The sequence below is a fragment of the Rhyacophila brunnea genome, unplaced genomic scaffold, assembly GCF_057557595.1.
Source record: "Rhyacophila brunnea isolate RB1 unplaced genomic scaffold, BYU_Rbru_1.0 scaffold_12, whole genome shotgun sequence".
In the NCBI taxonomy this organism is placed as follows: domain Eukaryota; kingdom Metazoa; phylum Arthropoda; class Insecta; order Trichoptera; family Rhyacophilidae; genus Rhyacophila; species Rhyacophila brunnea.
The window spans coordinates 13356405-13370582 of NW_028232774.1; the positions used below are offsets into that span (position 1 = coordinate 13356405).

General features: G+C 31.7%; 1 protein-coding gene across 1 annotated transcript in view; it reads right to left on the reverse strand.

Moving 5' to 3' along the window:
- Positions 1-1972: 1972 nt before the first annotated feature.
- Positions 1973-14178, reverse strand: part of LOC147077801 (uncharacterized) — a 52835-nt gene continuing 40629 nt past the window's right edge. The window contains exon 16 of the mRNA XM_085960796.1: positions 1973-13511. Within this exon, the coding sequence (XP_085816922.1) occupies positions 13428-13511 (84 nt within the window). The 3' untranslated portion in view covers positions 1973-13427. The remainder of the gene's footprint in view (positions 13512-14178) is intronic.

Below are 14178 nucleotides of genomic sequence, written 5' to 3' on the forward strand. Positions count from 1 at the left end.
GCATTTCGGTCCTCACGATGGTAGACTTTTGCATCACCTCTGTTCAGAGTGCTCTGTGCTTACTTTGACTAGAGCACGATACATTGTTTGAAAGGTAAAGAATGTGCCTACATGTTATTAAAAGAATCATCGAAATATCTCGAAAACTGTCAAAATCACCTCCGATTTTCACATTCTCACCATCTTAAGCACTGAAGCTAATAATATCATACCTCATTATTTTCATCTAATAGGTTCACGAAAAATGTTTCAGTCTGAAAAATAAATTCCCTCATTCAAGCAACCAAAACTTTTTTTTTTACCATGTCTGATCCTAATATGTTGTGAGTGGAGGATTGTATTAACAGATTCTTTGTTTTTACAAGAAATGAATGTTGGACTTGCTCAACCTATTAGGTCCACACCCTGACTCTAAACACAAATTGAAAAACAATGTGTACAGGCGGACCTCGACTTTCGAACGTTTGACTATCGCACAATTCGCTATTTCGCACATTTAAAAAAAATCGTTTTTTAAAACGTCGCGCTGTGGGATAAATATATCACCCTCTCGCTCTCTCACAAGCAAGTGCATTTCTTGGATCACTTGCATCCTGCTCACACCCGTCAGTTTCCTTGTGAGCTAGCTAGGAAAGGCTTAGTGAGTGAAAAACGGAAAAACTGCAGTGTTGATACCAAAGACATTGCACCAGAGTCTAATCTCTTTGGTTGATACGAACAAAAAGAAATCAAGGACTCATAAACTTCTCACGATCGAGACAAAGATGGAAATTATTAGACGTTCTGATAGCGGTGAATCTTTTGCATCAATTGGACGTTCGTATGATACAAACAGGTCTACGATATGTTGTGATAATTGTGGAAATATATCTTTAAAGAATGTTTCCAAAAGACACGGCATACTTATTGGATGAAATGGAAAAATCTTTGTCATCATGGATCGATGACCAACATCAAAAATATGTCCCTTTGAGTATTTCAATTATTCAAGCGAAGGCTCTTAGTTTGCACAAAGATTGGAAGGTTAGATTAAAAGAAGATTCTAACACGATTTTTCAAGCAAGAAACGGTTGGTTTAACAATTTTAAAATGAGGTATTCTTTTCATAATATTAAATTCACTGGAGAATCGGCTGATGCGGATAAAGATGCTGCAAAAGAATTTATTTCCTCATTATCCAAAATTATTGAAGATGGAGAATATTGCTCTAGCAAAATATTTAATGTAGATGAGACAGGTTTATTTTGGAAAAAAATGCCTAGTCGTACATTCTATCTAAGGAAGATTCAGTTGCCCCTGGGCATAAAAACCTTCTAAAAACCGATTGACATTGCTTCTTGGTGGAAACTTAGCTGGTGATTTAAAATTTATGCCAATGTTAATTTATCAACCAGAAAAGCCCAGAGCATTGAAAGGGAAAGATAAAGAATTGCTTCCAGTCATTTGGTAATCAAATAAAAAAGCCTGGATTACTGCGTTAATATGTAAAGATTGGTCCACTTTACATTTCGTGCCAGCAGTTAAGCAATATTTTCTTTAAAATAAGAAAAAGAAGAGTGGCAAACAGTTAACTCTTGGAAACTTTTTAAGGAAAACACCCGCAAACCCCACTTAAACATGTCTCTTAAACGCCTCTTAAACATCTTATATTAACTTATAAATAAATATTTTAAAATATACACAATTTGAATTTTTTTTTTACTTCCCTCTACTTTCGAACATTTAACATTCGCACACACTTTCAGGAACCAATTATGTGCGAAAGTCGAGGTCCTCCTGTATATGGCAGATCCAGAATTCGAACCTGGAACCCACGATGCTATGAGTGGACGTGTAAGCCGCTCGGCCATTGTGGGCAAAACATACTATGCCTGCAAATAAAAGACCGCTAATATTCCACTTATCCTCTTGATGTTTGAGTCATAGTTTGAAGCCTGGCGATATTTTGAATAAAAAAACACAATATCTAAAATTGATAACTGTTTATTCAAATATATATATTAATTTGCAAACAATCAAAAACAACAGCAATAATAAATTATTAATAATACTTAGATTAAACATAATTCAATTCATTAAAAATATAACATTCGATTCAAAATAAGTTAATATGTAATTTATGAATTCTGTAAAGGGGATATTAATAAATTCAAAGTACAGGTTAAAACCTTTTTTTTATGCAATTTCAAAGGCAAATTACGTAGCGTACTTAGCTATTAATAAATCGGTTGTCATTATAATCCGACACTTACATTTAAAATTCAAGCGTCAATTAAATCGCAACATAGATGTCACAATAATAATTCAAATTTATCTAGTATGTCAAATTTTATTTTCATATCAAGATGGCCGGAAATAATGAAGAATTTCACTGTGCGGTTCAACACTTGACTTTTGAAATAAAATATTACTTCCAAATGTGCAAAATGCAATGAAGTTAATTTGCTTAATTAGACATTTTGAAAATCATTTATTTATGGCGGGCAGAGCCAGATTGTATTGGTATGTAAGATAATATTAAACGGGATTAATTTTCTTTTATACTCACCAAACATTTTTGTAATAAATTAATATTATTGTATGAATACAATTTTCAATATTTTTAAAAGAACTTACGAAGATAGATTATGCAACATGATAGCTGTTGGTGAACATCGACGAGTTAGTGTACAGAAGTGTATTGAAAAATACAAATAGATTAAAAATTGAAGATGAAATGAACATAATTATGTTTTACGTGTGACACAATATCTTCTTAAATACCCTATTTGGACGGGTTTGGGTCGAAATCACGAATGCCAAAATCTCGAAGGCAGAAATCCCGAATGGCCGATATCCTGAATGGCCTAAATCCTGACAGCCGGAATCCCGAATCTTGTAAGTCCCGAAAGCCAAAATCCCAAGAATGATGTATCCTCTTTATATATAACTAAAATGCATTCGATTACAATGTGAAATCGGCCCCTTAAAGTCAAAGAAATGTATTTCATTTTTTTTTACTTTGCAGGAGACCCCAAACACAAGTAAATTTACTTTCCACAGACATTAACAAGAAAGTGTTTTCAGGAGATATGTATTCACTTATCTTTTATCGATTGAATTTTTTGATACATGATAACATGTCATTTAATGTCCAGTACCATACGTAACTCAACTAAGGGGCCGAAATCAGGGAGACAATTTATGTAATACTATTGAAAATAAACATTTAATATTTATTCACATACAGTACTCTCTCAGTAATCCACTGCTTGATTATCCGACAACTACTATAATCTGCCGGTATTCGTATGTAAAATTCAGTAGACCGCCGCGTGCCTATATCAGCTGTCCGCCGTCGAATATAACGTAGCTGGGGCATGGGACAACCTACCGAGACGAGCATTATTTAATCATGAAAAAAGCTGTGGCCTTCCATGAATTAAGATGGTGAAAACTGGGAACCGGGAGACTTGGTTCATTAGAAATATCGATTCAGAGGGCGACTGAAAACTCAGAGCTAACACGAAATGTTTTAGAAGAATGCATAGCAAAAAGTTCTGAGGAGTATGCGCCACTTCAGGCTTGGATTCTGAGGATGAAGGCAATAATAATTATTGTCAACCGACCGCAACTCGTTACGTTACTCGACGCGTTACCAGGGCAGAGGAAAATAATGCAACCGTCAACACATTCATCATGTTGCATAAAATTACAAAATGACACAATTTCCAACAATATTCAGAAAAAATAAACACTGAACAAATGGTTGTGTTAAGTGATTTACTGTTTAATATGTATGCAGTTAATAAACTTAGTTTATAATTAATATGTATAATTTAATACATAATCGATTTTTATCATAAAAAAACCGTATGTTGCTAGTACAAATTTCTCAATAAAAACTATTTTTACGAAATACCATACCTGTTTTAATTTTTACAATATTTTGTATTAATGCACTATCATCCGCCGTTTTCACTAATTCGACACTTTCTGGTTTTTGGGGTGGCGGATTACTGAGAGAGTACTGTATCTTAAATATTAAGTTGTTACTGCAAATAAACCAGTCAAAAACTAAGTATATGGTCAGCACATGCGATCAGGTACCGCTGCAGAATATAGACATAGAACAGCATGCATATGAAGGGGTGGACAAGTTCACGTATCTCGGATCCAGCCTAAATACCCAAAATAAGACAGCAGAGGAGATAAAAATCCGCCTTATCTCCGGGAATAAATGCTGGCATGCCTGCAAGCGGCTGGTGGGGTTCTAAAATTCTAGGCCGAAGAAGTAAACTTCTAATTTATAAAACAATGTGTGGCCAGTGGTCACTTATGGCTGTGAGACTTGGTGCTTAACTCAAAACGAGGAAAACAAATTAGCTGTCTTCGAGCGCAAAATACTCCGCAAAATCTTTGGACCCACGTTGGAAAATGGGAACTACAGAATAAAAATGAACCACGAGTTGGAAGAGCTCATTGAACAGCAAACAATCATAAGATACTGTAAGTCCCAAAGACTACGATGGGCGGGACATGTGGAGAGAATGCCTGAAGTTAGAGCGCCAAGGATCATGACGAAGTGGCTACCCCAACGGAAGAGACCCAGAGGCCGTCCAAGAAGGAGATGCTGGCTGATGCCGTAGAAGTGGACTGGCTTCATATAGGAAGATCCGGTAACTGGAGAAGTGTGGCGAGAGACCGGAGTGAGTGGAGAGCGGTTGTGGAGGAGGCCAAATCCCACCCCGAGATGTAGCGCCGTGGAAGAAGATGGGGTTTATATAGGTCACAAACAAGATTGCAATTTCTTTGTAAAGAATATTTACATAATAATTACAATATGAAGGTATTATTATTAAACAACATATAGGATCAACTATTGATAATCCTTAGCTTATCATGAAGTAAATAATATTTCTTAAGTTTACAATGATTATTTTTTTTACAGCGAGTAACAACTTAATATTTTTTTAAAGAGATAGGTAGGAAACCACAAAATTTTTTTAAAGTTTATGAAATTTGACAATGTAATTGAATGCATATTATTTTGACATTCGGGATTTTGGCCATTCGGGTTTTCAGCCATTCAGCATTTGGGGTTTGGGCCGTCGGGATTTCATCCAGCACCCATTTGGACATACAATTTTTTTACAATCTAAAAGTATATAATTCCCGTTTAGCATATAACACAATTTCAATAAAAACTCGACATATCTGTGCACTAACCCGTCGATGTGAGATAACATTATTATAATATATTATTATGCTATATTGATATATGTACCTAGAAAAATATTCATAATAAAATAGACATTTCTCAAACTCGCAAGCACAATTAAACGAAAACAAAAACACTAAATATACAATATCTAAAATAACACATTTGCCTGGGGTTTATGTACTTGTTTTACACTAATCAGTGTAAATACATTTTGTTCGCAATGGAATGATTATTACTTCGCATAAATATATAGCGAGGTTTATCTATGAAATGTTTGTTATACAACACTCTTTTCAATAATTATGATAAAATACTCTTGGGCGGTTATAATAAATACTAATCGACACAAAATTACTGCTAAAATAGACAAAAATATTTTTTGAATCTGCAAATATATAATTCTTAATTAATAATAAGTGATTTTATTGGTGTGAGGTCTAAGCCAAATTAAGTGCACATTCAAATTTTACATCTTATTAGATAAAGGCTATCTACACTTGGTGCCATTTTATTTCAGTTAATTTTAAACGGTGTCATATTTCTATGCCAGAAAAAAATAATTCAATGACACCTAAGGACAAAACGTGGCGATCAATCTTCTCAACTTTCGATTTAATAAACAATCATTAATATTATAATATTAAAACTCGCTTTCTAATACAAAAATAATACATATTTCGGAACATTATTATAATTTCAAGAAAAATAGCCTTTAGTTTTGAATTTTTGTTCAAGAAAAATATTGTAATCAAACAGGATCAAATGTCAGCAGGTCTATTCCAACTGTGTAACTTCGTAACAGATGACACTATATCGTTATATTACCATGATATCCCCAATATGTTATGGATGTAATCGAATGAGTGCAAATCAGTGTTGATTGACAAAATCATGCCAGATGGGGGGGGGGGGATGAAAACAAACTATTTGGCAGGAAAAATGCTATATTTTGTGAAAATAAAATTGCAAGTAGGTATATTTACTTATTCTACCAAGACTGAAATCCGAAGATACCTTTGCTTTAACGTATAGAAAAAAGTGCAAAAATCGAAAAAATGTTAATTTGTGTAAAAACCACACATTTTGACAGAAATATATTTAAAAATTAACAACAAATACCTATATGGCATTCAAGTTTCGTTTCATGTTTGAAGACGAGAGCTTACGACCTACCTGCATTAAGTATCTGATAAGTCAGAAATTTGATGCACATGAAAATAAATAAACTAAATAGCTAGCATTTTTCAACACATTTAAAGCTGTTGGAGGTATCAAAAACACTAGTAAAAACGCCACAAGCCAGATGCATGTTTTGCAAGCTAGATGTCTATCGAAAACTGCTAGATCTGCCAAGAAAAACGGTGCAAATGGTTATCTAAAAGGAAAATATTTGAGCCGGTACCTGTGTTTTGCCTGTAGTTTGAAGTCAAGGTGCCTCACATGAGGTTATGTGTTGTCACACTTGTGCAGTGTGCAATCACTAACTTCACAAAAACATAACAGCTTCAAGAGTTATCTAATTAATTTTGCATGGCAGAGCCGTCGTTAAAAGTGTTATTATTGATACTTCATATTAAATATATAATATGTAGCATTTTTATCATAATTTCAAACGATAAGTGTTATGTTGGAATAGACCTGCAGATGCATGTATTTAAAATTTTACTTCACTTACTGACTAAAATTTTAAGTTAAAACGACAATAAATTAAATCAAAAATTATAAATGTAACATAGATATTGACTACACATTTTCCAAAGACAATAATATTATTGCTAAAAATAATTATTTATGTCATTTCTATCTGTAAAAATATTAGTAGAGTACAGATTTCTTTGAGCAAAATCGAAGCAAATCACAGCGTATATATTTGTCAATTGTTATAAAATACACTAACTCTGTCAAGTGAAAATTTGTATATTTTTGCCAACACAATAAATAGTAATATAATATGGCGTGTCAAAAATTATGTATGTGTATTTAAAAATATTGATAAATAAAAAAAAAACAATATAGCAGAATATGGCAGTTGTGTGCTGTGCTGTGTTAATAATACTTATTAGATCGATTATAATTTAAAATGATAATAACCAGTACATAGCACATCATCACAGGAAAATATTTGCGTGCGAAAAGAAAAGAGAGATAATAAATTTGGATATGAGTTGAATATGCCAAATTAACTATAATGCAAAGATTCCAGAGATACATAGGGGTTCCCATACAACGTTATCCAAAACTCAAATTCTTTAGGCTCTCCTGAAAAGTAGTGAATTTAAACTTATCTCTCTTTCCTTTTGTACACGGATATATTATGCCTATTCAATTTGAAATCAAAAGCATGTAGAATTTGACTGCATCATTTGCATGTGAAAGGAAAACAGAGATAAGTCTCCAAAATATCAGTTGCATAGAAAGAACAGATCAAATCAACACATCTGAATTACTAAATGACACACTGAAACAGGAGTTACAATACAAGATTGTCTAAAACTCACTCTTCTTTTGACTCTCAAAAGTAGTGATTTTTGACTTTAGACATATCTCCCTTTTCACACGCAGATATTATGTCTATTCAATTTAAAATTAAAATACTGTAAAATTCAACTGCATTCAAAAATATTTATCAATTTATCACTGAGTCTTCTACGACAACAAATTGTAATTAAACAATTTTATTTAGGTTAAATTAATCGAGTTCTATGTATACAATTTGCCTAAGCGACAACACAAACTTAGTACAACATACAGATAAATAAAATCTCCATAAATAATATTGAATCGTTCTATCAAATACTGAAAAAAAGACGTATATAGTACGTCATATAAGTTAATTATTAATCATATACATTATTTGACTTAGTTGGTGTTTTTTAGATTTACAAACCCGATTTATAATTATTTATACACTATGTGAAGTAACTATATAAGTACCAGTGAGACATTCTACGTGTGCCATAGACAAGTTGGTTATCCATACTATTAATTCTTTGAAATTATTACTTTTTATTTATTATGTGAATAATAAAATGACAAGTGTAAACTTTACAACTTACGCAGGCAGTATTTTTAAACTCATATTGGAAGCTATTTATTATAGGTGCAGAAATCTAAATCAGTAAGTACTACTAGAAATTACATTTATTTTGTTAATGCTTATTAACAAAATGAAACCATTAAATGGCAGATATTATATGACGGATTTTTATAAATCAAACTAATTAAAGATGGCTGATTTAAAAAAAATATGTATGTTTCAAGATATGTATACATAATATATATTGTACGACAGTTTCAATAAAACAAAAGACAGAAATATAATATTTTTTGGAATGGCGAAACAACCTACAATAAATAAATAAATACTAGGGTATTAGTTGTATAAGCAGTTACCTCTATTTATTTAAAAAAAATTGTGATGAATTTTGTTGTTTAAGTACTTTTTCTACCATAATATATCAGTTCTATGAAGCTATCAAATCTAGCTCTTTCTGCTAGTAAAATTGGAAGTTAGTTGCAAAGTCAATAACATCCATTAACGAATATTGATATATTATTTGACTAATGACTCAATATCCCTGATACCAAGGCAGCGGAGGGTGCTGTACAGCAGACATAGGGAGTGGAGACGTCTCGTGGGGGTGGCCAAGCCTCTTGGCATTACACCTGATGTATGGAATGACAAAATACGATTTTCTAATAATTACAATGTGTTGTAACTCACCGTAGTTCGCCATTCACATTTATAATTTTTGTGAATACTTCCAAGTAAAAGTTTATGGAAAACGTTGACTTTGCAACTAGTTCCCTGATTTTAATTTAATATATTATAAAGGCTGTCAATTCATTACCCTGAACTATTGAAAAGTAAATTTAATTTATATGACTACAATAATTAATATATTGGTATGCGTTGTTTTAATGCTATTTAAAATGTTTCATGTATGCCTAGTCCACTTGTTTTATGATATTATCAACAATATCTTTTAAATATACATTTCACACAGCTAATAAAATCGAATTCGAAAATTTATATTCAATACGAAGCCACAATGTTATTTTAAACGACTAATCAATCGCAAGTTTACGACTAATTATATGAATTACATAGACGATTAAGGCAGGATACCTGTGTAACAAATGTCGATCAATAATTTTTATAGATAAATCAAGATATTGACACGTAAAAATTACATATTCTATCCACACATGCACGGCATTATTTATAGTGTTATGGTCTGATTGAATGGATATGTGGCTTAAAACATGATTAAATCACAGCAGTTCATATAGGTACTTCTGTTAAATAATATCAAAAATAGCAGTCTTATTCTGAATGTTGCACTATAACTATAGTGATACCACCAAAAAGATTTAAAAAAACAAGGTTCAAATGTTCCTTTTGGTTCGTCAACAAGCGTGACTCATGAGTAGGGGACAAGTCTGTACATATCACACGTTGTTAATTGTTAAAAATAAGAAATGTATATGTAAATACTTCTGATATAAATCCGACATTACTATAATATCGTATTTGATTCACTGTTGGATAGTTGTTTCGTGATCGCCTGTAGTTTGTTCAATGTGATAATAACTTTTCATAAAGTGCCTGAATTTTGTAATGAATTGCTCTTTTGCAAAGATCGTTTACATGTTTTTTTTTCTCGCTTGTATATTATTGCATGTTGCAGCAGCTATGAAATAACGCATGACCTGTCAAATCTTTCGATTCTTTTCCCTTTACACATTATTTTCTCAATGTTGCCAACAGGTATACCAAATTGACATAATGATTTTTTTATAATAATATCACTTAATATTTGGTAACAATAAAATCAAATTCTCATGCTTGCCACCATAAAGGCTTTTCATAATGCCGCGATCGAGACAGTGTGTTAATTTCAAAACTGTTATTATAATATTGTATATAATATCTACAATGAATTTTGCAGGGGGCCATGTAAACACAGTCGGTTCCGGCAATATATTAATTATTTCTTGCACACGGACAGACGTGCGCTACTGTCGACCTTACTTATTAAATGGCACCACTGTAGTTTAACATTTACACATTCAGAATAAAACAGTTATTGTTGTAAATTTGGCTACTAATATTAGCGATTAAGAAAAACTTTCAATAACCATACGGGACAATAAATTATTATTTATCACACAGAGTCGTTATAAATGTCACAGATTTATTTTGTACGACGGCAGACACATATTGAAGCAATGTCAAAATATATACAAAAAATAATTTAATAATCCTACTATTCAATACTTTTCCATAGACCCAAACTATGAAACAACCAAGACTGAATACGTGAAGGATCCGTATGTAATACCAAATAGATGAAAAATGTCTCAATTATATATCTGAGCATAGTTATAATATATCATATATAAATTGAGGAAGCTTCGTTTGTAAACCAGCCTTACATTGTTTCATAGATCGAGTCGCATTTTACAATACAACGACTAGAGATATATTATAAAATTGTCATCGATATTCAAAGAAAATACAATATGACATCGAACATCAAACATCAAAGCACTCTTTAGATTGCGGACACACATATTGCTTCCTTATTATGCAACATCAATCTACGTTTCTCATTAAGAGTATCTTGACATTAAAAATACAATATTAAATACATTTTCACGGTGAAATCATAACTCTTTTTAAATCACATAAAACAGATGTATGTCATGGATCCACCACAGGCTTACATTACATAAAAATTATTTTTGTAACACGTTATCAAATTAAAATTGATTTAAAAAAAACCATTTATAATACAGCTTTGACTTCACTTTTGACTTGACTCACATGCTCTTACTCTCTATCATGTTAACACTTTACCCACCGCTTCTGCTACTGTAGTGTCCTGTCGCAACCGAATACAAAGCATCGGATATGCCACCGTCTTTAAACATGCACAACTTTTGACGTACAAAATAAATTCGATATCAAAGAATGCATAAGTATGTCGTGCAGGTACATAAATTTAAATGTTAATATACCTACATGTAGTAAAATTGTGCCAACAGAACAGTTTCCGAACACCTAATGACAATAAATATAGAATCTGATACCATAATTATCATTTAATTAAGAAAAGCTGATCTACAGAATTTAGGATAAATTAAATCAGTTTAAATGATAATACAAGAGGATATTGCAATGTGCCTAATAAAATAATAGTTGAATGGACAAAGAAAAAGTTACCATCTCTTCATAACACTTAGCTGGCCAACCCGCCAAGCCGGTCCCCCAGGCTAGAGATCTGTCAACCCCCTTGTGAGTACTATGGCCTGGAGTGTCATCAGACAGATTGTTTATATGTATGCCAGATATAATATATTTTTTACTACAGTCGTAAATGATATTCCAAAGTGAAGTGGGTCTTAAATCGCACTATCGTTCGTTGTGATTGTGTTTTGAAATCTTTATGTAACAACTGTATTCGGTAGATTGGTGACAATAGCATTTAAAATTTGATTGTAATATAACAGGTGGTTCAAAAGTTATGTTATTTTGAATTTTGCGAATAAAATTTTCTGATTTATATCAAATATTGTCTGTCAGTGGTTTACCTACTTTGCCTAATTTTGCGAGCGGTACAGTGTTAACATAACAATGATAAAATAATTATTTGCTGGTGGTAAATTTGAAATTTGAAAAAATTTTGTGATTTGCCATTTATTTTACAGGAATATTGAAAAACAATGATACAACAGACATATTACGTCACTATTAGCGGTTCTCAAATAACTATTCTTACATCTTTAAAGGGCAAATTGTTGGTTATTAATATTTTAGATAGACTTCAATTTTTGACGGACGAGAGAGCAGTACATGTAGAATTTTGATTGTCTTTTAAGCCACAAGAGAAAGCTGCCTACCATTTAAGGTAGAAAATTATGCAAAATTTAAGCAGAATACAATGTTATCATAATATCTATCCATTGAGAAACGGCAACATGTAAATTGACCATGTTTAATCGAATACATTTTGATAAACTAGCTTACTGTAATATTATGTCGGAAGTGGAAGTATTTGGAAGGTATCTAATCACTACGATAAATAAATACATTTGTCATATTTTTACGCTCTACGGATGTCAATTTAGATGCAGAAAGAAATTATCTTCAGCCTACTTTCAAACCTTTTGAATATAAAATCTTGTGATCATACTAATATAGGTATATAGTAGGTAATTAAATAAGTCTCCTGGGGAATAAAATGTCTGATCTTAGTAATTTATACAAAGACTAGAAAAGTAAGCCTGCAATATTAAATTAGTTCGAAAATGGTGTTGGCAATTAATTAACTTCTACGTGTACTGTGCAAAACGGTGCTATTAGAAGGAAGCTAGAAGTAGAATTTTACTACTACAGACTAATGGCCAAATGCAGAGATGTCGACGTCAGCCTTAACTAAGATGTTCTAATAATAATAAACACGTCATTTGCTTTCCCCATTTATACTAAGTCACCGATATTGGTGACGTAAGGTTAAGCATTGGTTAAGCCTATCAACCACTTAATATGACTATGCATTTGACCCTAAATCACTACAATTTATTTAGTAATACGTATTCAGTGTTGTGATGTGCAATATTTACACAATCGACTAATTGTTGCTATATTATAATATTAATTACCAACACCATGTTCACACTAAGAGACCTGCCATCGATATAAACAAAAGAAATGAAATACCGGTAACATGAGGTGAATAGACACTTTTTGACCTTTATCATTATGCATCTTCATACTTTGAATATTATTATGTAGTAAGACTGTGTTGACTTTAAATTGTATCCCACTCTTGTCTGTATTCACCCCATAATCTCTTTTCACTTCATTTTAAGGTACTTTCTACTCGATAAGATAACTACTGCTCAATAATAATTAATATTTGTTTCGGCAGTTTTATAAGATATTCAAAAATTGAAATTGAAATTAAATAATCACGTAGAGAGACTTTGTAAAATATTGAGTGTAAATATAGGTTTTCCAACAAGAGCTTTAACATGATTCAATATACATAATATATAAATATATTATATATGCAATCAATTCGACTACATTTGACATAGGAATATTGCGTTAATGAATCATATAAATTCTCTTGTTGGCTAGTCTATAGAAATATGACTAAAATAAATTAGAGTGTGGTGCAATACAATAGAATGAATGGTCGCTTGTGAGGATTCATTAAGGCGATGTTTCGTCGTCCACTTCTTTTATAATGGAGTCTGCCTCCCAGCGAGTTCTCTGAAGCAACATTTCAGCCAGTTTCTACAATAAAATGAAAAATATATTGATCAATATTTAGAAAATTTCTATATGAGATATACGACATTGTGAATATCGATCATAGCTTATACTTGGAATTAAGGATTGCAATACTGAACGAAAATACTAATACCGGTATTTCGGTATTTCCAATTGAATACCAGTATTCGTGAAATATATGGAAAAACAGAAGTATAAACCAATAAAATATAGATATAAAAATCTCTTTAAAATATTAATATTTCATAGCAAAAATATATACCTACTTACTTAGCATAATTATATACATATAATATGTAAACTGTTAAAATTGGTGAAGGTATGATAATAATATAGCAGTGGTGAAAGGGTGGAAGTAGGCTGTTAAGATCCGACATAAATAGTGCACGCTAAACTTTGGTCATACATATTTGTTATCATTGACCTGCCTACAATTTTTAGATAGTTTTCATCAGTTTTTAAAATTCAATTAAACCCTACGTAAACCAAGCCATAATAGATAATAGGCAAAAATATTCATCTATCTATAAAATATCTAAAATTATGCCATTAAATCATACATCATACAAGTATTATTTAATATAATATAGAAGAATATTTTTTATCTATTGTGGTTTGATTCAGGCGGAGCTGAATGAATGAAAAAAAACTAACAAACACCACCTGTAAT